The 25,976-nt window shown below is 30.9% G+C and overlaps 2 protein-coding genes across 3 annotated transcripts in view; one reads left to right on the top strand and one right to left on the bottom strand.

Moving 5' to 3' along the window:
- The window catches only part of LOC130443621 (uncharacterized), a 257,601-nt gene that overhangs the window by 39,904 nt on the left and 191,721 nt on the right, over window positions 1–25,976 (bottom strand). For both annotated transcript variants that reach the window (XM_056778405.1, XM_056778406.1), the window contains one exon: window positions 22,081–22,311. In XM_056778405.1, coding sequence (XP_056634383.1) covers window positions 22,081–22,311 — 231 coding nt within the window. The remainder of the gene's footprint in view (window positions 1–22,080; window positions 22,312–25,976) is intronic.
- Window positions 5,702–9,436, top strand: LOC130443622 (venom peptide Pc). Its single transcript, XM_056778407.1, has 4 exons — window positions 5,702–5,749; window positions 6,473–6,557; window positions 7,452–7,563; window positions 8,216–9,436. Exons 2-4 carry the CDS (start codon window positions 6,500–6,502, stop codon window positions 8,322–8,324), a joined length of 279 nt encoding a protein of 92 aa, XP_056634385.1. The 5' UTR covers window positions 5,702–5,749; window positions 6,473–6,499; the 3' UTR covers window positions 8,325–9,436.

Raw genomic sequence — 25,976 nt, 5'->3', positions numbered from 1 at the left:
GACATTCAAAATTTGAGAAAGAGAGAAATGCTTTATTGTCAAAAAATTGTTACGATTTGTAGACAAAAGCTTGCAAAAACTAAAAAATAAACACAAAAATAACTAAATAAATGAATAATGGGGTAATGTACTTTTCACAGAGGAGTCCAAATTTCGTTTATGTACTTCAGAGTAATTCTCCATGTCACTAGAAATAGTACACTAGTATATTCAAGAGCTAAATATTGTAGGTTTAGACTGGCCTGCACGCTGCAAGGACTGGTATTAATGACTGAGTGATAAAATTTGGACCAAGATTGTATCAAAAATATACTACGGCGTTGTCGTGATGTGATTAGAGCTCAAGTTGATAAATTTAATTTATTCTGTTTACACAACCACTACGCCAATACTCACAATTGCACTGTCTGACGCACGTGAACTTACATTCAGTCCTTGAAAACGATAACTTTGATATCGAAACGTGCGTCAGACAGTGTAATTGTGAATGTTGGTGTAGTGGTGGTGTAAACAGTGCATTCAGTATATCAACTACGAGGATATATTGAAAAATTCTAAGCCTACTGAAGAACCAAACAAAATTTCATTGTCAAAATATTTTATTACTCAACATATTCTCCTTTTAATTGGATACATTTATTCTGCAAAAAATGTTTCTTCTTGCTCTGCAAACCAAACCTCCACAGCTTTTATCACCTCCTCGATGGAAGAAAATTTACGACCTGATAGTCGGACAGAGCCAAATCTGGTGAATAAGTGGGTGTTCTCGTTATTCAAACCCTAGATCTCGAATTTTTTGCATGTATACCTAAGATTAGAATGCAGGGGCGTTGTCCTGCAAAATTAAAACACCTTTGGATAGCTATCCGCATCTTTTCTCTTCAATTTTTTTCCCGTAGAGTGGTCAGTAATGTCGAATAGTAATCTCCAGTTATTTTTCTATCTTTATCCAAAAAAATCAATCATGATTACTCCATGGCAATACCAAAAAAACTAAAACAAGAGCTTTTACAGCAGATTTTTGGACACGAAACTTCTTAGGCCTTGGAGAACCAGAGTCTCACCATTACATTGATTGTTGCTTTGCTTCTGGATCGAAGGAATGTACCCAAGTCTCATCCATAGTAACAATTCGGGTTAAGAAGTCTACATCATTTTCAAATCGAGCACAGATCGAACGCGATGCTTCTACCCTTGCACGCTTTTGGTCAACATTCAAACATTTGGGGTTCCATTTTGCAGCAATTTTTCTCATGTCCAAATTGACGTGAACCATATAATGAACGCGTTCGTATGAAATATTGAGATATCCGTTTTAGCCCAATTCGACGGTCTGTTAAAAGAAACTGGCCTTCTCGATCGGTCATCATCTTCAATAAAAAATTTACCTCTTTTGAAGCTTGCAGTCCAAATTTTTTACGGTCGCATACGAAGGACATTGATCACCAAGGGTATTAAGCATATCTTCGTAAATCTGCCTACCTCTTAATTCTTTTAAATACAGGTACTTGATGATGGCTCGATACTCCAATTTTTCGATTTTCACAATTTCGATGGACATCTTTTTTCTTTTACTTTATTGCGTAACTCTGGTTTACTTTTTTGGCATCAAACTTCACACTGACACTTCTAGTAAGTTATTGTTCGTTGTTATGGCAACCCAATATTTTGTTTATTCATGGAACTGATCTAGGTTAACTAGATATACAATATCTATATATAGCCTCGTACAGTGCGATAGTTCTTTGGCGAAGTGTTTCTATTTTACTTAAACAAACAATAACTTCAACAAATAAATGTTCAAGATATATTTGATAATGATAAAAACTTTATAAAGAAGTGTGTAATTTATGATAAATAACCTTTGCAATTTACTTACTACTACTACTTACTACTTTAAAAAGCAATTTTCATAATTAATAACTGATTACCGTCACTTAAACTTAAGAAAATAGATTAGGAGGTGATTTTTAAAAAACCAGAACAAATTCACAAACAATAAAAATTTCTGTCCACCTGCTAATTTCCTAAAATATCTTGGTGTCTTCCGCGATGAACAGGGCGAGCTATTTTTCCAGATTTCAAGGTAGTGGAGGGACGGTATCAAGATAGATGGGATGTCAGTATGTTGTTTGACTGCTGGTGGAGTATTAAACAGGAATGTTCACAAGTTGAATAGTAAAGGGAAACTATAAGCTGAGTCATTAGATATATTCTATAATTTTTTTGTATAAACATAAAACAAATTTTAATATAATAGCTTCTATATGAATGAAATTTTCCAATACATTTGATGACTTCTCACTTAATTTTTTTTCTGGGGGCTCGTTTACTAAGGTAAATGGAGGATATCAAAAATTCATCTGCCATCCCAATAGTACGTCAATAATATTTCTTTAGACAGGAACGTTGTGTGTTTTAGGAATTTTGTTATTTTATCATAACTCTGCATGATTTGAAATTACTATCGGTTAATGTAGAAGTTACATAATTAAAATATACCTAAATATAGATATTAATTTGAAACAACACAATCGCAAGAAAAATAAATATATCTATATTGCGAAACAAGATTATTAGACATTAAAATATTTATATCAAAGCAAAATATGGTTGTAACTAACAATCCAAATATAATTTACTTTTCAAATGATTTTATCATTTATCTGACTATCTGAATTTATAATAGAAACAATCGATGTCTTAATTTTAATTTATAAATTATCAAAAGATGCTGATCTTATGAAATCAATGGTATTTATTTTCGGTATATTTATTTAATACATTATTGGGGTTGACATTCAGCGTATCTACACTTATATAGTCCCTCCTCGACTATAATCTATTAACTATTTCATCGTGACATTTTTGCGGTGTATAAAAGATGAGTGATGGAAAGAAGAACGCAGTGGCTGCCCTTCTGCCAGTATTGACAATATGGTGGTAAAATGCGATTTACAATCTTGTTATTATCTGAGCAGTTTCCTAAAGAAGTGTTATGTAAGAAATTGTATAGTTCTTCCAATATAAATTGCAGATTATAAAAATCCTTGCCGACAATTTTGTTTGATGTACCATAGGCGTAGATACCTCATTTTATAAATATATTATTTTCGATAATACTTAAAAAGTACGTAAAATGTATCTGTATGTAAGAAAGTTTCGTTTAAATAGGGAACCAGACGTGAACTAACCCTTTTTGCACCCTATTCGTTTTTTTCTGCAAAACGAAATTTCAACAAATAACCATAAAGGCAAATAAATTATTTGCAAAAAAACAAAAGAAACAAACAATATTTCAATTCCAAAATCTTCTTCTTTGATAACATATCCAGTTTTTCCTCTAACTTTAGACTTTAGACCCTTAATAACAGTAAGCAATTCTGTTTTTTTTACGATCGCTGACAGGAATAATATTTTTTTCAGACATAAATGCTAAAATTTAAGCCTTGTTCTACTACTATTTGGTATCTTAAGAAGTTGCCGCAAGCGGTAGTAGTTGTAGAATAACGATTATTCACTGTGGTGGAATGTTAGGTAAAAGCTGTTCCTCAAACTACTTTTTAAATAATTATGCTTTCATATCTTCATGATAAATAGCTACACAGTTTTTAATTTTTTAAGAAGATATTAATAAAGCATTAGGACAAGAAACTTTGCTTCCAACGTGTACTATTACAATGCGTTTTTCTTTGGAACATGGCCCATTAAAACAGCAATTTTTACTATTGTTAATCCAACCGAAATTCACTACATCGTGACTGTCCAACCATGTTTCGTCTAGATAAATTATGTGTCTATTAGAGCTTCGGTTTTTCTTTACATGTTTTTCGGTTCTGTGAATGCAGCAACAGCAACCCCTTCCGTGACTACTCAATAAATGGAAAATTTATTTGCTCTAGTTAATCTATATCTAAACCTTTATTATTAAATCAATACCTGTCTTTATTCTCACTACACTGTGCTGCAATTTCATTGTCTTCATCCGCCCATGGTTTAAAGAACACAATATTTCTATTTATTCAAATATTCAATTAAATGAATCTCACCAAGCGACGCCATTACTTATCAATGACTAAGAATATTTCGAAGATATTGTCTACATACGCCTTTCGACAGCTTTGGCCAATAGAAATGCATTTATGTTCACGATTCGAGGTTTTCATTGGTAAGCATTGGGGATAATGAGTCCACATGGACTGATGATTTGTTAGATGTTTACCGACTTTTAAATGGGGAGTAAACATTATTTTACATTTCTTAATTTCGTATGAGTGCCGTGCGTATTCATGAAATATTGATTGTTCCTCGCATAACAGTCTTTTGCAATTGATATTGGAAGAACTATAACGATTACTTGAAATTGTGGTTATAAATAGTTGCCCAACAATTTTCACTAAGATGCACAAGATCAAACTTTTAGATATTTTCCTATCGCTATACGACGAAGAAGATGATTATATTTTTTCAATGACCGGTTATAAGAGTTGTCTTAGCATTTGTCTGTGAAATGACCTACAAATCATGTGTACCTTATATTAGAACGAATGGAATTAGACACAATGAATTAAAAAACGTTTTCTAACAATTTTACTATTTAAAACAAAAAGCTTGGCACGTTGAGTAAATGTATCATTTTACTTCATAGTGAGGCCTATCATAATCATGCGGTTAATGGAACCAAAGATCTCAAAAAATGTGGTTGAGAACGAAACAATAGTTTATGAAATGACCGACAAACCATGTGTAACATTTATTAGAAGGAATGGGTTTAATCTGGTCGGGACACAATGAATTGAAACATATTTTTTGAGAATTTTACTATTTAAAATAAAAAACGAGGCAAGCGGAGTGAAGGCATCATTTTAATTCATGATGGGACACATCAACCCCAGATATGCTGAAAAAATTAATTTGTTGAGAACAATTTGATTATCTTCCCCTAGCATCTCGATCTAGAGACAATCGATAACCACAGGCTTAAATTTGAAACATCAATTAGGCGGTAAGCGCCATGACAACGAAAAAACAACCATTTTGTGTTTGGCAAGACAGGTGGTACAATTATTTAAGATGGTACGAAAGTTAATTAGGCAAACTCATATTATTATTGGAAAGTATGCGGAAAACTACGGGCTCCAATGTGAAAAATTCCCTATTTTTTATTTTAAAAAGCTACTTAGTCCACACCAAGGCTCATATAAATATGTGTAACTACTTAGATGTAAGAAAAGTTTTTCACTTCTTGGTTCCAGGTTATTGATTGGACATTATAATATGAGGTTAGTGGAAAGAAGATCATCTTTCTTCTTGACATTCATCGATTAATTTTTTGAACAGGTTTTATCGGAAAAAATCGAAACGTTTGAGATATTAAGTAAAGTACCATAGGAAAAATTTATTGATAGTAAGAAGAAGAAATAGAAGAAGAACAAATCCTTTATCGAAAAGAATAACTCAAGTGTATCTGAGGTATTGAGGATATCCGTCCAGAAAAACTAGAGGTATGATGGAAAAAAACTAAAAAGAAAATCGTCGAGTTGATAAGTAGAGGGTGAATGTCGCATGTTCTTGGACAAATAAGTTAATAGTAATAAGTAGACTAAATAGATTATATCAGTCTTATGGTTGGTGGAATATTAGTCACAGTCACAAATTTTACCTTGAAAAATAATATAAAATTGAATGCTGGCATCACTATAAACAGTATCTCAATCCGTTTAGATATTCTTGTGTTGATAATTTTTGAGTAAGTTTCGAATATTTTAAAAACAACATTCTGATATGTAAAATATTTATTAATGTTCATAGTCTCGGTATATTTTTCAAATCGATGATAATAATCTTGTGATTTCCTTGTTAGAAAAATGATTTTTGATATTCATTTGAATTCGACAATGAATATTTAATGAATACTGAACGTTTGATTTTTTATGTAATACTGGAACGAAGTATACCTAAATGTCGGTGGCATAGGCGACAAACCACTTAAGGGAAATCTATCCATATATCACCGCTGAAACAAAAACTAACATAATATTCTAATAAAATGACATGAAAACCATGGAAAAGCATTGGTCTGATCGCATTACGGTCAAAGGAAATTATCTAGATGAATAGAGAGAGAAGCGAAATGCTTTATTGTCAAAAAATTGTTACAATTTGTAGACAAAAACTTGTAAAAACTAAAAAACAAACATAAAAATAACTAAATAAAGATAAAACAAATGAAATAAAATTTCAATATACAGAATATAACCCTAATTAGTAACGAAATTATACGTAATAGTTATAGGTAATAATTAGTATATAAGTTCATAGCAAAATTAAACCAGTATTCAGCATGCCTGGAATTGAAAATATTATTAGAATAGAATAGAGTAGACTGCAGAAAAAGATGATATCGATTTATTTCATATCCTCTTTATTTTTTAATCATTATTTATCTTTAAAAAAAGTTTTTATATTTCAGCTTGTGCATTACTCATTAGGACAAAACATGTTTGTGAAAATATTAGCTGTCTTCCTATGTATAACAATTGCACATGTCAATGCAGGTAAAAATAGGTCTCTAGAATTTTTACTCATATAAATAATGTAATTTATGGATTTAAAAAATAATTCCGCTCTATCTTTGCAGTGAATATCGGAGGACTACAAATTTGATTGATTTGAACAAATTTATTACAGTCTCAGCATGATAGTTTTATTCATTGATATCTTGATGTGCTGTTTCTATTTTGACGGTTGTGATCTCAAAAAATTGTAAATGCTGGTGTATTGGTTTTTTATGGTGACCGCGAGTTTGTTTACAACGCTTAATCATAGATTATCTTATTAGTTTTCCCATTCTCTCACACTTGGTTATCATAACTATTATTTTGATAATTCCTTCTTTCTCCCAGGATTTGATTTGTCGTATCGAAATGAAGGCTTTATTTGAAATATAGCAGCGTACAAGCATATTTGTCTGCTTTTTCTTATTGCAGGACTTGAGAAAATCAATATTTTTGTATGATGTAGGAGAAGTATATACGTCTTAATTGTTCTTTCTGATTAGTATTTGTCTGTTCTTTATTTAGATTTATCTATTCATGGAAATCAAATTTTAGTTTTTCAAAATCAATTGTTTAAAATGAAGCTTATTAATTCATGATGATAACTTTGAGTAAAAAAATGAAAACGAATTAATTATTTCATTATTTTTGAAGAACGATCATCCAAATATTAGTTAACTGAAAGCCTTTAAACAAATTTATTATTGAGATTAATTGCTTCTTGATTTTTTGTATTGATGAATTCTTCTATCGGTTCGTACTCAATGAACATAAATATAATAAAAAAAGGCTAATATACTGACGCTTGTATCTGAGGAAACTTTCTTCCACTTTACAATTTGTTTTTGGAAAGTTTTTTCAAACTAATCTTATGCAGGCTGCAATTTTTTATAGGCTGCAAGAATGTTCCTAAAGTAGGTGATTTAGAAGTTGGAGAGTCGAAAGCAGCGCAAGGAGAATGCACCATTGCAACTTGCACAGGAGAAGGAAGCGTCGCAATGAAAACGTGAGTAATCATTGCCAGTATAAAGTTAATAAAAACATTGGAAACATTTAATAAGTAAATTTATGTCAATTATCTCAGTGTATGTTCTATATTACTTGGCGGCGCAATTTCTCAATAGTCTTGCAGTAAACATGTGCAATTATTGTTTGGCCTCGTGGTAAAAAATTTATCAGCAAAATATCATATCTGTCCCAAAAAACGGTGCACATGGGTTTTCGAAGTGTCTAGCTTCATTGAGACTTTTGTTGAAGACGAACATTCCATTGATTGCCATTTATTTTCTGGGATGTAGTAAGATATCAAAGTTTCATTCTGTCAACATGCTCATTCAAGGATCTTCTATGTTTACGTCTCTGTCTGACAAAGTCTTCTACCTCATATTTGTATTTCATATCTGCAGTCAGCAATATTCAGGTATTTACATTTGAGATTAGATGTACAGGGTGGCCACAAAAAGATTAGTAGGAATATTTTGACCAACTTTTTAAGACATACGAGTATTGTAGATTGTCAAATGACGTAACATGTTGCTTAAATATTGAAGAATTTAGCGTATAAATGAAATGCATAGGACTTATTGCAAATCTCTGCCATAAGTAGATTATCGTTGACAGAATTTATTTTTATATGAAATGATTTTATATTTTTTTAGATGTCCGGAGTTTGTTGCATTACCTCCCTGCAAACGTGTACCTGGAAACAGTGAACTGTTATATCCAGATTGTTGTCCAAAATTTGAGTGTCCTAAGAAAACTGAATAATAACGGTTATATTACTCTTTTGTGAAAATAAATCCATAGATATATTGCTTTTGAATCCTTCTTCTACAATTTGCGCTCTAAATAAGAGCTCTAACTGAAATACAAAAATTGCAATATTTTTCGTCTTTGAGAAGTGGACAATGAATTAACGAAGATATTCAATGTAACAACATGAAATATGGAGTTGTTAATATATGATAAAGTGCATACAATGTTGCAATACTATTTTTGAATCTGAATATATCATTGATGATCTTCACTTTGAAGTTACGTATGGAAAGAGGAGCGTAAATTTTCCCACAAGATAAATTAGTTACTTCCCTTCTAGGAAGTTCTCTACACCTCCAGAATTAACAAATATATGCTTGATCTTCTTTGGATATGAGGATAATTATTTATTCTTGAATCAAAGTATACATGTATACAAAGTGGAAATTTGGAAATTTTCAAAAAAACTATTTTTTTCTAAAGTGTCTTTTATGTGGCAAATACTACAAAATGTTATCAAGATTAGACATAGACATTTAGATCCCTGTACCAAACTTTTAATTACTCTGACAATAATGGACTGTCATACAATTTTATTCGCTTTAAAATCTTAGATGAAAATTAGATGAAAAAGTTCATGTGATTCAGTGTATTGCTTGTACTATTAAGATAATAAGAATTTTCCGAGTGATGAATTTTTGAATGTGTTAAAATTTTGAAGTATGAACTTTATAAAGTGCTATAGTGAAGAGATAAATTTCAAGTCACACCCTTTTAAGCAAGTAAATTGCTCATTTCCGTAGCAGCCGTCTCATATATTCTAACTTTCTCTAGGGAAAACGCACATGAACTCCACTTATATACATTAAAATATAATAAATAAAACATTGCTCTGCTATTCGAGTAAATTTGTTTGGCGAATTATGTTTTTTACTGATTTTGTCCGTCTCTTTTAGTTGTTACCTATAGATATTAACAATGAAAAAAAAAACTGAAACTCATTTGTTCCTTGGAAAAAATGTTGATACATTTGTATTAAATAATTTAATTAAGAACTTTGTAAAAACTATTCATTAACATAAAATATAAATAAATAAAGTGGTAGATATCAATAATCTCACTACTATATTCGTTGGTTGTCAAGACTATTAAGAACACAATTTGCGTGTATAAGCTCACTTAAATACTAATCCTATTGTATACAGAAGTTATAAGTGATTATATCTATGGTCGTTAGAGTCACATCAATATAAAGGAAGGGTAAGTAATTTGATAAGTTAATGTAACTTCAAGTGTCTAAGGGACATATGGAGACGCTTCAATAAGACGTTGGTTCCCGTGAGGGGACGATCAGTTCACAATAAATCTCAACAATACAATACAATAGTAACTAACCATTCTGCACAGTCACATTAATTGAATAAAAAAAATAATTATAGATACAAATGTTAGGTCAGGAACTTTTCAGACAACACGTATCGTATTAACAATAGCATCTAACGTTACAAATAACGAGCAGTGAGTATGAGGAATTAGTATGAAATGAATACTGGATAGACAGTTTATCAACACACTAAATGAAATATGATCTGATTCGATGTTTCGTGTGTAAATATGTCTAATCTACAAATTTCTATTTAAAATTAATTAAGATCATGTATATATCAAAAAAGTATCACCGCTGTTAGTCCAAGAGCCCCAACCAAAAAAGTACGTTCTGAAAAAAACGTACGGGAACAGGTATTTTTCTTGAATATGTTCGGGGGTGTCCCATGAATGTAAATCCAAGTGGGCGTCATGGAGGGACTTCACTTCAGCCGCCATCTTGAAAAACACGTTTTATTAAATATCTCGCGAATCGCGCATCGTAAGACAAAAACTGTAGAAACCATTATTGTAGATAATAATATTTGCCATCTTTTTTTTGTATATCGCATAGTGAAGCTCCCTTATGACGACCACCTGGATTTACATATTCAGAACATATTCAAAAAAAATACCTGTTCCCGTGCCTTTTTTACAAAAAAAGTCCGGCTTTTGGCCTGTATCTAAAAACCACGAAACGCCGGCCGTTAATAAAATTTCTGATGATTCATATGAAAGAGATAAGATCTCTTTCATATTCTCTTGTGAGCAGTACATCAAACGTGTTATTCAAATTAAACCGTCCATAAGCTTTTAACGGTGTTCTGAAGTTTTATTCTTAACGTTCTACTGTGAATAGAGCTGAGAAAAAAGGTCGTAAATTTTTATTGGTTGCTTTACGTTGATAGTGAACTTGATAAGCGAGACCATTAAAACACTTTGACCTAATTAAATAAATCGATAAAAAACTTGGGTTTGATGTACGTCGAGAATAATTATTTGGCTACTAGCTCGATAAATGTTTTTCCAGAGTTTAATATATTAAATGTCGTTAAATTATTATTAGTAGTGCAGCCATTTAAAAGTTTACTTTCTAGCTTGCTCTGTATACACTACATAACTTATGCTGGAGTTAGTTTAAAAACTAGATATGGATATAGACATACTTTCCCGATGAGGAGCATATTGTTGCCTACAATTATTGATAATCCCTCTTTTTGACCTAAAGATTTCAGCACTTTAATATATTTGTGCACGCGTTGGCAGATTTCCACGGAAATATCAGCCATTTTGTATGCTTACTTAATATTCGACACTTGTGTAATTGAATTGATGTAAATATTTTTCTGAAAAATTGAGTATCGAGCTTATTAAAAGACAATACGCCAACGCAAATGAAAGAGGAGTTAGACATTGTGTACGGAGACTCTGCTCCATCATTTACGATTGTAAACTTTTGGCAGACATACATACATACATACATATATACATACATACATACATACATACATACATACATACATACATACATACATACATACATACATACATACATACATACATACATACATACATACATACATACATACATACATACATACATACATACATACATACATACATACATACATACATACATACATACATACATACATACATACATACATACATACATACATACATACATACATACATACATACATACATACATACATACATACATACATACATACATACATACATACATACATACATACATACATACATACATACATACATACATACATACATACATACATACATACATACATACATACATACATACATACATACATACATACATACATACATACATACATACATACATACATACATACATACATACATACATACATACATACATACATACATACATACATACATACATACATACATACATACATACATACATACATACATACATACATACATACATACATACATACATACATACATACATACATACATACATACATACATACATACATACATACATACATACATACATACATACATACATACATACATACATACATACATACATACATACATACATACATACATACATACATACATACATACATACATACATACATACATACATACATACATACATACATACATACATACATACATACATACATACATACATACATACATACATACATACATACATACATACATACATACATACATACATACATACATACATACATACATACATACATACATACATACATACATACATACATACATACATACATACATACATACATACATACATACATACATACATACATACATACATACATACATACATACAAATGTATGTATCAGCGTTGGATTGAAGTTAGAAACATAGAAGAGAGTATCGACATATCAAACGAACGTATTTGCCACATATTGATTGAATAATAATGCATCTGTAAGCTATCCGCGCCTTCAATGCCGCTTTTGGTACCTTTGGACCGAAAACGTATTCAAAATTCCAGACTTTCTTATCTCAGTTTTACCAATAATAGCTGATTTTTATGTGTTGATTCATTCCTGTCGATGATATCTGGATCTACCACTACACTCCTGAAATGAAAAAATCCATCGACTTTTTTGAATAATAACAGCGGAGTCTTACGCATTATTTCTTAATAGATATAGAGGATGTAGGGACAAATAAGAAAAACAACTGAAAATATATTGATAAAGTGAGAAAATAAAGAATATATAAGTTATAACAAAATAAGTAAGATTTTTCTGATAATTCTTTCATAAGTCTTGGTGAAAAAATGTGAACAAAATAAAAAGAGTTTTTCAGATAATTTCGTAAAAAAAGATAAATTAACCATTTTAATAAATAAACTTTAGAATAACTTCTCTTCTGGTCTAGATAATATAAAATAACGTTATCCTTCCGCATATTATTAACCTCTGCTTGATTTGTCGCTCATTCGCTGCCTATAACTTGATATCATCCACCTGGAGAAGATGGGAGATGGTACAGATCGTGTTTCTATTCTTTTTGATGTTAAAACCATACTTTGTATCATTGAGCATGGTGGATAGGGGATTCATTGCTTAAAGAGGGTATTTCGTTAGTACTGATGGAGCTTGGACCGATTTGCTCGCTATCCTTTCATCGTTGTTGGTATAAAGATGCTAGACCTTCACAAGCTAGGAATGAGGTACTCTACCAAATGCTTCTTTGTAATCTATGGAAGCAGTTTGTATACACAGGTGATCTTTCTGTGCTTGTAGAAGTATCACAGAGTCCACAACATGTTGTTTTATGCATTCTTGATATTTTCCATATTATAGGTCTGTATTGGGTGGAGTCATCCTTCTAGGAAGCTCTATGAGAAAAAATGGGTGAAATCGAATGCTGGAAATGTTGGGGTGTCATTCAGGTTATATTATTATTATTTTTCCTGTTGTGATATAATAGTGTAATATATGACATAGGCCTAATTGAGGGAATTAAAACAGGCAGAAATACCTAGGATTGCCTACTAGGTCTTGTACAGTTCATGCAATTATCGGTCTTGGTCTCAGTCTTGCAATCGTGGTCCATCTTCTTTTGCAGATTTAAGATCGCAAGACCAAGACGATTCTCGCCCATCGATAAGTAAATGCATTTATGTATTTTTGTTTTACCAAAGAAGTATATAAATAATGACACATTGATTTAAAATTGTACTATGTTTTATTGAATGTAGAACTTTAATCTAAATTCAACTAATACCTTTTTTAGATAACTGACAATTTATACAGAATACGTTTTATAATTCACCAATACTGTATAATAAGTAAACAGGTTATTGAGCAGATAACTTTCCAAGTATACTAAATCAGCCTTTTTAACAATGGTACCCAAATAACTACCTTCCCTATATCCTTTTCAAGCATTCTGCTGTCAAATATCATACCTTTACGGTTGGAAAGGTTTATGTGGATCGATCTGTTAAATCTGGAATCAAAGCCGGAGGATTCTCTAGTCTATTTCAAATATCCCCATTCCCGGATTATTTTGTTTGAACTCAAGTTCAGTAATCAAACGTAAAATCGTTTGAGTCTGAATATAGGCCGGCGCAACCGATCGTCGGGACTTATATCGCATCGTATATAAGAAGAGGATTTGATAAAAAAGAATGCTCGAAATATGAGTTTTAAATGAATACTCTTGTTGGAAGTATATACATGGATGGATAGAGAAATTTTTATAATCAAAGATTTTTCCCCAAAGCAATTCAAAAATCATCTAAATTAATATGAAAAGGCTAGAAGCTAGAAGCAATAAAATTATTGCTTCGATTATTATTGTTTTCCTTATGAAATATTATTAATTTAATAGTATGAAAAGTGATTGATAAACTATTGATTCCATGCCGTAACATCTTATCAATCGACTCAATACAGAGTTACGAGTTGTCAGAAACCGAGCATTTTTCATTTAAATTTAGGTGAGTCGTTAAAGTTCATTTCAGGTTAATCATTTCGCCCATTTTTTAATACTTAGTGCGATGTACTTACGAAAATTGTCAAGATACTTCCCAATAATACAGAAATAACGATTGAATTTCGTTGTTGTGTTTGGAAGTTGTCAAAACAATAATTTCTTTGTTATTCCTATATCTTCTACTGATGAATTACACAATTTTTCACGCCGACAGACTCCAACTAATCCACAAATAGATACAGCCGTAATCATTAAGAATTTCTCATCTAGTGCCTCGTTTATATCTGTTCAACTTGTTCATGTGTGGTTCACTGAAGTGTCCTTCTGTCGTTTTCAATTTACACCCGAAAAGGAAATTGGTACATGCATATCGTATCACTCTCGTATCAAAATAGGGCTGTTGTACAAAAAACATTATATGATATTTGTGTTATAAGTGATTCTATTTTGTTCGTGCGTATTTTTCAATTCGCAATAACAAAATAAATCACCAGTTTTAACACACATCATAATAAATGTCATGAAAAAAATACAGAATTTAGGTGTTTTGATAAAATGTGAGTAATTCATAAGGTTAAAAATAGGCAACTTTGGTTTATGAAGATAAATTGAAATTAAATGGTGAATTGAGTCAGTTTCAATAAATTATGGTTCATATTAATTAGAAACAAATTTCATACTTTCCATTTTTTTTCATGTTGATCCCAAATTTGAGTTTTAATTCGCGATAGTAACAACTTTTTGCTCGAATATATCAAAATGTAATCTATTGTAATGTTATGTAATGTAATTGAATAGGTATGCATCATTTTATAGAAAGGTCAGCCTTGTTTGATTCGTATAACTCCAAATCTTCGAATTCCAAATCAAATTGATAAATATCATTAACTATAGTTTCTTCTATTTCCTGTTTAATGCATTACCTATTAGTAGAACATTGACTGAAAAACTGTGAAAAAAAAAACAAAATGTTTGCAATCTATTAATCATTTCATTGTTATGTTAGAAGTAATACAAAATGTTGACTTGAAAATATATCTTTGTTTCATATGAGAAACCCATTTTATTTTAAATTGAATAATCGATTTGAATTGTTCTGAAACAGTTAATTAGTTAACTTTGAAATATTATCTATTCATCTACTTCTTACCACGTCCTAAATTTTTAAGTAAGGCTGAAGCTGTGACAATAAGAAGACTCCGATATTTGATGTCATCAGAGAGTCGTCGTATTTACCAAAATTGTCACGATTCATAAAGAAAACTCTCATCTACTGTAGACAAAACTATTGCGCATACAATCAGTTTAATCAAAAACCTAACCTTAAGGATGCACTTAACTACCTCACAAAAATCACTTTCACTTAAAGATATCAAGCCATATCAGAAAATTTAATTCATGTCATTTATATATAAAAAAGTTTTTGTGACAATCCTTTATTTAATTTGTCGTTGTTTCCATGCCAATGACTAGCGTTGTCTATGCACATTAAGTTTAAATAAAAAAATTGACGAATAATTCAGTTCATCTGCATAAGTAGATACGAAGTAAACAGGCTGCACCGTAAGTCTAACCGTTTTGAAGAAGTGGATCTAATTGTAATCGCCCTAAAATTGGTCAACCAATATCGTAAGATATTATGTATGGTTTAGAAAAACTGCATTATAACATAATGATTATGTAGGATCCGTCTGTAACAATATTAAAAAGAACTTACATCCTTACAAAGTATTATGACTCTGTGAAACCATAATAAAGAAGTTAGGTGCAGTTTCTCACTTTGAAAGGAGAATATTTTATTTCAATTATAGTCAATCGCCACAATTGTGATGAATGCAAGAACCTTTAACATAAAGACATTCCAAAATTATTATTTCATTGGGTATTATCGACTCCACTCTTATTGGAACGTACTTTGTAGGAAGCAAATTGAAGTATTTGGATTTGTTAGGAAATGAAATAGTTTCAGCAATAATAGATGCAGTTGTTAAAATGATTAAAGTAGGTTTCGGTGTTGATGTTCGAAATTACTTAAATAAAGTTTTTTAAGATAAATGGGTTAAAAGAGCAAGTACAATAGAGTAACCAGTCAGACATCCCGATGTTTTGAAATGGTTAAAACACTTCATCAAATTTTTTTCATATATACCCAACAGAAAATTATTAAGTTGTTGAATAAACGTACCAAGGTAGAACAAATAGCCAATTTATTGAAGGAGAAAGTGGCGAGTAAATAATAATGAAGCCAGAGTTCAGAATCCACATCCCCACTCTTTTTTTTAAATCAAATTATCCTAAGAAAATTGTAATTTAATTGTAATTGTAACTTAAACAGTTTTCGAAATGAAAATTTATTGAATTTATTAAACAAATATCACAAACCTTTTTTAAATTCACATTATTTGTTGCAGAATATATTTCTTAGTTTTCTGCAGTACACACTATATTAAAAAGAATTTCATGATATGAATAACATGCCTTGTTTTTTAATTGTTAAAAATATAATAGACCATTGTTTTGTTTGTGAGAGCAATTAGGTCCTATTTCCATTATATTTTTTCTGAAAACAATATGATGTTTTCATCAATGCATTTTGACTGAATGTAAAATTTACTACAATTATTCTGAAAATACTTTCTTGATCTATTAGTTAATGACAAATTTACGGAGTAAATTTTAAATATGACACGTCTCAATTTTCATGGCTTATCTCTATAAATTTGTTTGTTTGATGTTGTTTCAATTTTAGAAATCCTCGATAATTTGTATCCCAACAGAAATGACAATAACAAGGATTCTAAACTACAGCTGTAAGAAAATTCATTTTCACGTTAGTTGCATTAAAGTATTTGTCCAGGATATACAACATTATTAACAAAACAATCATTATATTTCATTTGATTTCACGCCGCATTATTCTTCACTTTTAATTGTTTCATGTTTCAATATGAAATCAATCGTTATTTTGTAGGCGCTGCGACTATATGAAAATATCCCATTCGCGTACATTTTCGATTAAGGAATAAAGTGACCGTGTCGGAAAGAAGTTAAAAACAACCAGATATTTCTTCTTCAACCAAAGAAATTTTGGTCCATAAACAGAGAAAAGGTTCAAAATTCCTTCAGAGAATCCGAAAAAAGTTAATAAGCTCCAAGATGACACTCCTGACTATCCTCTCTCTATGAGTATTTTTTTCTCAATTCTTAATATATCAGTAATCAATAATAATTCTCAAATTACTCCTAATTTAATAATAGTTAATAGAATGGACAATAGGATAATAATTAAAAGAAACATCTTCATCGATTTATATCCTAATCGAAATTATTAATTTCACATTATAATAAATTATATCCATTCAAAAGAAAGTTTTTTGTAGAGTTGACAGATGTTGATTTCCATATTTGCTGACACAGTGACAATGGCAATATTGAGCGATATAGATACCTGTCACGTAACAATCTTCGTAGAAAGAGAGAATCCCAAAAATAATATCCACGAAAGATTACAGTAGAAGTTGGCATAATATAAGAGTCAGAATAATTATTTCTGTTTTCTTGAAAGGAATCTGGAATAACTCGCTTATTTGAGTTTATTGATAAATATCTGAGTGAGCTCCGCTATTTTCAAAAACAAGTAAGTAATCTCAATTATAATTTTGAACTTTCATTGTTCAGAATTTCGAGATAATAAAAATATTCGAAAGAACGATACTTATTTGAATGCTTTACTTCACTTTCCGCGTCAGATGAGGTAAAATCCAAATATAGTGTTTACCAGATACGGCTACTCTACATTCATAAATATTTCATGTAGAGCCATAAAACTTCGTTAATAATGAGAAATAATTCAACGGTTTGAAATGTATCGGGAAATTTAAAAAACCGCATGGATTTTTGAATTGAAGTAAGCAGAGATATTACGTTGAGCATTTGCTCAATACTCAATTGTAGACATTCTTTTGAGTAAAATAAACATCTGAAAATTTGTTTTCAGCTGCTGGAGTTTTCTATGGCATGATTTGAAAAAATATTGTAGTGCAGCAGTTTCGTTAGTTTTATTGACAGTTGACCATGCGATTTCTATTGAAATCTAAATCTATATACTAATATTATAAAGTTGAGTTTGTTTGAACGCGCTAATCTCAGGAGCTACTCGTTCGAATTGAAAAATTATTTTTGTGTTGGATAAACCACTTGTCGAGGAAGGCTTAGAGCTATATAACATCATACTGCGACCGATAGGAGCGAAGAATCAATGAAAAATGTTGCAAAAACGGGAGAAATATATAAATTTTTTGTGTCACAATGTTACCATACTCCTTCGAAACGGCTTGAGCGATTTTTATGAAATTTTATATGCATAAGAAGTATCGGTATCGGCCAACATTTATTTTTTATACACAATTTTCACTCATTTTATTTTATCTAGAAAAGGGTTGCGTGATGGTAATTCAATATTATAATTATGACACGATAAATTCTTATTCAGTATTTATAATTATGTTTTTTTTTTCAATTCAATTTGATATTCTATTTATTCTCGCCGACCGATCACTGATCAAATATTATTATTACTTTTCGTTTTAATTGTGTATCGATTGTATAGCGGTGACTGTAATACGTATCATTTTGATTTTTCTGTGCAATTCTTATGTTACTTTCACTCTCATCGTAAATTTATCATTAATTTCCGGTGCAATAATATTTTATCCAAAATTCATTAATAATTAGAAACTCAGTTTTTACTATCATATAAATAAACACATGTTTTGAGTGTGCCGTCAGCAACGGCTATTATCGGCCATTATCGTATCTGTACATATTGTATTTAACATTTTTTGAAAATAGTTTCAACTCAAAACAGAAATGTTTACATGTCAGCAATGCCAGCAACACGCGAAGGGACCAATTTCAGTCATTCAACAATCAAATATAGAGTCATGAAATATATAAGAGCATGACGTCGACGAATTGACTAACGCCAACATGTTCTTAGATCATTTATATCAGATTTATTTCTTCGACTAGCATATCAGTATGAGCCTGACGTTGAATATTACGCTCATTCTAAAGTGGTTATTGGAGAACTATATGTTCTCGCATAATTAATAGTAAAAATATAAATAATTACTTCTAATATTTGGATAGCTATGAAGAATTTCAATTCTAAATATATTCGTTACTTTACTAAAAATAATATATTTTCCTAAATAAAGCCCATTCCATTGACTACAATGTCTACATTTCGATTATAAGTACATCTTCACACACTTATAGTAAGTGAGTTATTTCTATTTAGCTAAAAAAATATTTCCTAGATACAATTTATATGGCAAAACAACATTTGCCGAGTGAGCTAGTAATTCAGTTTAATTCATAGTGATCTTAATGTATTATTCCCAATGTATTAATGCAAACGTAGCTTTTACTCGAAACACTTCCCAACAATGTAAATATCACTATTATATCGGCCGCACCTCTAAACCCTTACAAGCCGCTTCCGAGATAATTGAGCCATTCTATACTTAGACTCAAAGTATATGAGTATTGAGAATTCACGTACAGTTAATCGTTTCAATGGATAACAATTTATTCAACGACACAAGTGTATTCCAGAAGATGGAAACATATTTTGTGTAATTAACCAAAAAAGTAATTCATTAACCTAAGTTTTATTTTGTTGATAATTCTAGCAACCAAAATTATTTGAATTAATTTATGTTATTTGTGGTGTGCCCATTAAATACCGAGAATTCATCAATACAAGAACAAGCAAATAGTTTATAAAAAAAATTTCCCATCGACTTCATCCATTCCACTTTACACAAAAATTTCAACGTTTCACCGTCAATTTAAAATATTCTTGGTAATCGTCTGAAGTTAACGGGCGTAGAATCATGGTGTCAATTTTTTTGACCCAGTTTACTCTACCGTGAAAAGTTACGAGGTATGACTTTATTTTAAGTAATAAAAACAGTCGCAGGGAAGATTATCGCGACTATAGAGTGAGCTCTCCATCGTTTAAATGCCTTGGTTCCCACTGCTGTACGGATGTCGTGGTCATAAATAAAAATATAGTTTTCATCTTGAGTGATTACCTGATTCATCCAACTTCTACCGATACTCTGAATGCGGTACAAGCGTTGCGTAAAACTTTCGCATATTTATATCCTCTTATTGATTTTCAATTCACTTGACAACGCTCAAATGGTTAGTCGTTAGTCAAATGTGGGAAAGATGCATAAATGAAATGTACGACTGGTAACTGGATTTCATTCACGTGGATAGTCTTCTACTAATTCAAGCCGCTCTTTTAATTGCTTTGTCTTTTCAATCACGAGTGTATCATGCACCAAACACAACATAAACGTGCTATCGACAATAAAACTGAAAGAGAGTCTCGCCATTATAATTAACTTTTCCGGTATTTTTATTGAGTTAAAATTTGTTCAAGAACTAGAAAATACTAGGTATGCGACAAATCTGGTAGTTTTGATTTTTTGGTTACCTCCTACACGAGACTGCTCGATTTCACTCTTTGGCGACAAACAGTCAGGTACATCAATTATATATTACTCATCATTTTTTATTCACATGTATAATCTTCTTACATGTGAAAGCATAGCTGGGAGTAACATTGAACCCTTTATTTCCTGGATGTGGATATCCCCATCACAAGACCTCAACCTCAAAATGATGACCAGATATGCAATCCCACAACACCTCTTGCAGATGATTTTTTGAAGCTACATGGAGGGTTGTGACAACGTCTGCAGCTACTGGAAAGTAGGCACTGCAGCTGGTGCTCTTGTGACAATATATTTGATGTTGTACTAGTAGATATCCCAGAAGACCATCTGTCCAATGTCGATATGAAGAATTACTTGAAGGCACAACGTCGACGATTCATCACCATCTCCTGATGGTGTATGCCATCCCAATACGTTGAACAGATATGGACGAGCCTCAAGAGAGTTAAATTATTTGAATTTTTTAATTTTGAATATCACTCAATTTCCTAACAAATGGTTTTATTAACTTTTGTTGTACTTATCTTTTCATTCGTAGCTTAATAAATAATAGACGATATCATTTTATCGTTTTTTTTGCAAAAAAAATATAAAAACTGACCTTTATTTTTAAATCATGTGTTTCATTGTATAAACAAGAATTTATCAATTCTTCTACATTTCTCTTCTTCCTCTTTGAATTGCTTATTTCATTCTCTTGCTAGTTCATTCCTCACTCTTAAACACTATTGTTCTCACTTCTCATTTTCTTTGTTAACATCTCATCATTGATGTACAATCCGTCGTTAGTATAATCAGAGTCAAAATTCAATCAGAGACAGAATTGCAAAAAAAGGCATAGCTCGAAAAAAAAATATAAAATTTGAAAGGGTTAATCTCAGAAACTATCGGGTCTACAGAGACAATTTCGATATCATATTGTAGCAAATTTAGTTTACTTCAAAACGTATTGGGAATGTTGTTTCAAATACTAGTCTTTTAGGGTTTTAATCTCCAAAATTTGAAAAAATCCGATTTTTAGTAGTTTTATTCGATTCTTGACAAAGTTGCGTTCGGCGCTCGACGTCTCAAACTTGAATTATTCAATTCAATTAAATTCAACGTTATAAACAAGTCTGCAAAAAATTAGAGCTACCGGATTTGACGCATGCTGTGATGTATAAAGTTATTAGACTATTAATAAGTAGATGAAATCTTTTTGTCGATAACGTAGTTAGTGTAATTTCACCTCAATATCCATTGTGTAATCATCATAGTCGCTAGGGAACCAAACAGTTTTTCTCATATTATGTGAAAGCTGAATAAATTCATAAGAATTTCTACAATTTTTATATTTTAGTCAGTATCTAAAAAATGATTCTTTTCACATTAACAAACTTACCGCCGGTTTTTCCGTAGTGCTTTCAGGGTCTACTTTGGTAACTTCAAATTTAGAATTATTATTGATTAAACCCATCAAAAATTCGAAGCTCCTTTTCTCTCGGATGTTCACGGGAATGGAATAGATTTCTCGGTTGTTCATGGCTTCATGGGAATCTGGAGGACCTAAATTTTCTGCCAATTCTGAATCATTCAAGGGCGACAACGATGGCTTCAAATCATTGCTCAGACGCTGGAACAAATTAAAAATATTATAATTTCATTAAGTAGACGATGATAGATGAGTTTGAGCAGGTGATAATTGAAATCCCATATAAAAGATGGAAACTTTTTATTACTGAAGCAAAAATGGAATGATAAATGATTTTTAGGTGATTGAATCTCCCAGGGTTGTAGCAGGTATTTTTCCATGTGGAATAAGAAAGAAAGGAAAATTTATTCTACTTCATTTTGTCGAATTTATATTTTTATAGATTATTGTCGATACTGTTATCGCATCATACGTTTCTATCTTAACTTTAGTTACAATAGAATGTTGTTTTGTTTGAGAATTTACTTTCATTGATTTATTCGCTCTGTTAACTCCGAATCTTTTCTTTCTTTGTGTTTCCTTTTTCCAATAATGTGACTGTAGACTTTTTTCATTGTTTGCATTATTCTCTATAACTGATTTACCATTACTCCTTGGTTTTTGTAGAGAATTACATTCCTTTGTTTCCGTATGTGTCTAGCGAATTTGTTGTTTTAATCTTGAATTTTATTTTTTGATTTGTTTTTAAGATTGCATACTGCATCAATTGCTTCAATTACTGTCTATAGTGACTTCTTCTTCTTCTTTGAGTATCTGTGAATACAATTCTTTCAATATATCTAATTTTTCACTGTTAGTCTAGCATTAGTAGCTTTCTACTTTCTAGAGGACCTATTAAATTTACCATCTTTTATTCAACTTACTCTCTTTGTTTATTTCAATGAAGTTTCGAATCAAATATTTTTAATCAACCTGAAATTTCGCATACTTTCCCGCTTTTGATAGCCATTATTGATCCAATGAAAAAATTAATGATGATGACAAACTAATTTGTAAACATATATGTACAGAATTGTAAAGTGAAGCTAGTCATATAGAATCTGTGACTGTCAGTTGATTAGCTGACAAATCCGGTATTGAGTAAACTTAAAAGTCATTGCCATGGATACAACATACTAAAATTTATCAAATAATAGTTATATCTGCAAAATGGTGTAAGTTTACTATGCACTCCAGTTTTTTCACATATGACAACCATTTTTCAATAATTTTAATTGAATTACATCGTTAGTATCCATGACAATAAATTTTAAATTTATTCAGTAGCTAATTAATAGAAAGTGAATATGTACTTTTTCAACTTTGTCATCATAAGCATCTACTTTTTGAATAATACTTAAATACCAGTACCACCAAATTATATATTTTTTCCTACATTTTAAATAAAGAGCCCAAGTAACACACATCTTTCTCTTTCATTACCGAGTTGATTTATATATATATCATGTAAAAAAAATATTATTGGTTTTTGAGGGTAATTTGGAGTAAGTATTAGCTTATTACACCTTTCAGTGATCGATGTATGTTTCATAATAGTTTATTCTACCAGATTTTCAAGCTTTCATAGAACCTATTTATTTTTGTTTTTTAGAAGCTTCAAGACAAAAAAGTTATTTAATATATCCACAAGTACTATTGTTCGCATTGTTTATACACAGAAGCTTTTGAAGGTTTTCATTACAGTCCAAGAGCTCTTGCCAGACGATCTATCGGTTAGATTGGATTTTTGTTAAACATGATAAGAAAGGATATCCTCAATCCAAAATGCATTCTTTTCACGCTAAACGAGCGAAGATCTCTATGTTTTACGAGGATGTATTGATATCTAGTTAGCCTAGACCAGAATATATTGCGTTACCATAGCAACGAACAATAACTTATTAGAAGTGTCAATGCAAAGTTTGACGTCAAAAAAGTAAACCAGAGTTACGCAATAAATTAAAAGAAAAAAGATGTTCACCGAAATTGCAAAAATCAAAAAATTGGAGTATTGAGCCATCATCAAGCACCTGTATTTAAAAGGGTTAAGAGGTAAGCAGATTTAGGAAGATATGCTTAATACCCTTGGTGATCAATGTCCTTCGTATGCGACGGGAAGGCCGGTTTCTGTGTCAGTCCCCGAAAAATCGATGCAGTTGATGACATAATTATATCAGACCATCGAATTGGGCTAAAACCTGAATATTTGAAGCACTGAAAATTTCATACGACCGCCATGCAAAAAATTCGTGATTTAGTGTGTGAATTACACCCCCCTTATTCACCAGATTTGGCTCCGTCCGACTATCATCTCTTTCCTTAACTGAAAAAAAGTTTAAAAAGTCGTAAATTTTCTTCCAACGAGGAGGTAATAAAAGCTGTGGAGATCTGGATTGCAGAGCAAAAAGAAACATTTTTTTGGAAGGTCTTGAGACGTTGCAGGTTCGCTGTAATAAATGTATTCAATTAAGAGGAAAATATGTTGAGTAATAAAATATTTCGACATTGACATTTTTTTTGGTTCTATAGTAGGCTAAGAATTTTTCAATATATCCTCGTATTCGTGATGGAGCTCCATTTTCTGTATCGATGGATTGGTAGAGGTGCAGAAGCTCCGATTTATTGGCCTTCTGGGTCATGCGATTTCAATCCCTTGGATTACACTGTCGTATCTTGAAGAAAAAGTTATGCTACGGAGGTAAATTCACCTCAAGAATAGAAAAACATAATTCAACATTCTTTAGAAAAAATGGAATTTTGAACACCTACTCTAATTGAATTCGGTTTCGTTATTAGCCTTTTCTAAATTTTCTTTTTTTGATTTTTTGTTTAATCAATACATTTATCATTACTTCATACCAGCATAGATTATTACTTCAAACTGTTGATAACATTGAGTTTTATCAAGAGTACCTTTTTGGTGTAAAATAAAATAAGTAAAATGTTTACTTGAAATTTTACTTAATGAATGTAATATTGAAAAAGTTATGTTCAATACTACTTGGTACGCACCGTGTAATTAGTGTCCTCTATGAGAGTCAAATATAAAAAGAAATTCATTGGATGTATCAGCTTCCATAACATATTCGTATAAAATTTCGATACAATTTTGCCAGTAGTTGCGGCAAAATCGTAAAAAATGTGTATAATTCTTCAACGTTCTTTTTCTTCAATACGGATGGCGTTACGAAAATTTTTTACTGAGCAAACCCCAAATATTTTTCAGTTTTCTATCTATCCTAGTGACGGTATCACCTTTTTTCGAAACACCTTGTATAGAAAAATTGCATGACTTTTTAGAAAATCTAAAATTATTCTTGGTTCCAGCAGCGCCAAACCTCAAAAATAAAAATTGGAAGCAAACCCCAATTATTTTTAAGTTTTATATCTATCCTAGAGAAGGAATTACCTTTTTTGTAGTATCCTGTAGAATAAGTACTGAGTAGTGGCTTGCGAAAATGACAAAATATTAATAAATTTGTTTTATAATAGCTAGAAAAAGTTCTTTTGTGGTGCTACAGCAGCTCTATATAATTGTTCTTTATGAATGTTTTGACTAATAAAACGGTGTAGTGAAATGGTGGTCCTATTCAAAAGAATAAGAGCCAATTAAATAATATATAAACGTGTTTATAACTATTTCGAGCACCATCCAGCTTCCGAAAATTGTTATGTAAACGGTTATTTTCCGTTAATAAAACTAGTTGTGCTACTTGGGTGCGATATAAACAAAATTTCACCTAATTTTGAAGTAAAATATTCATGGAATCTACTGTTTTAATGATACATGGTGAAACATATTTTTAATCTTCAAAATAGGATACTTA

The sequence above is a fragment of the Diorhabda sublineata genome, chromosome 4, assembly GCF_026230105.1.
Source record: "Diorhabda sublineata isolate icDioSubl1.1 chromosome 4, icDioSubl1.1, whole genome shotgun sequence".
Lineage (NCBI taxonomy): Eukaryota > Metazoa > Arthropoda > Insecta > Coleoptera > Chrysomelidae > Diorhabda > Diorhabda sublineata.
Note: the sequence above shows the minus strand (reverse complement) of the source record. Positions and strands in the feature narration are given on the sequence as shown.

Bases quoted from the DNA above. Each gene is read 5' to 3' on its own strand.
- LOC130443622 (XM_056778407.1), top strand. From the start codon at position 6,500: ATGTTTGTGAAAATATTAGCTGTCTTCCTATGTATAACAATTGCACAT. The intron at 6,558-7,451 runs GTAAAAATAGGT...AATTTTTTATAG, and splicing joins AATTGCACATGTCAATGCAG to GCTGCAAGAATGTTCCTAAA. The intron at 7,564-8,215 runs GTGAGTAATCAT...ATATTTTTTTAG, and splicing joins GGAAGCGTCGCAATGAAAAC to ATGTCCGGAGTTTGTTGCAT.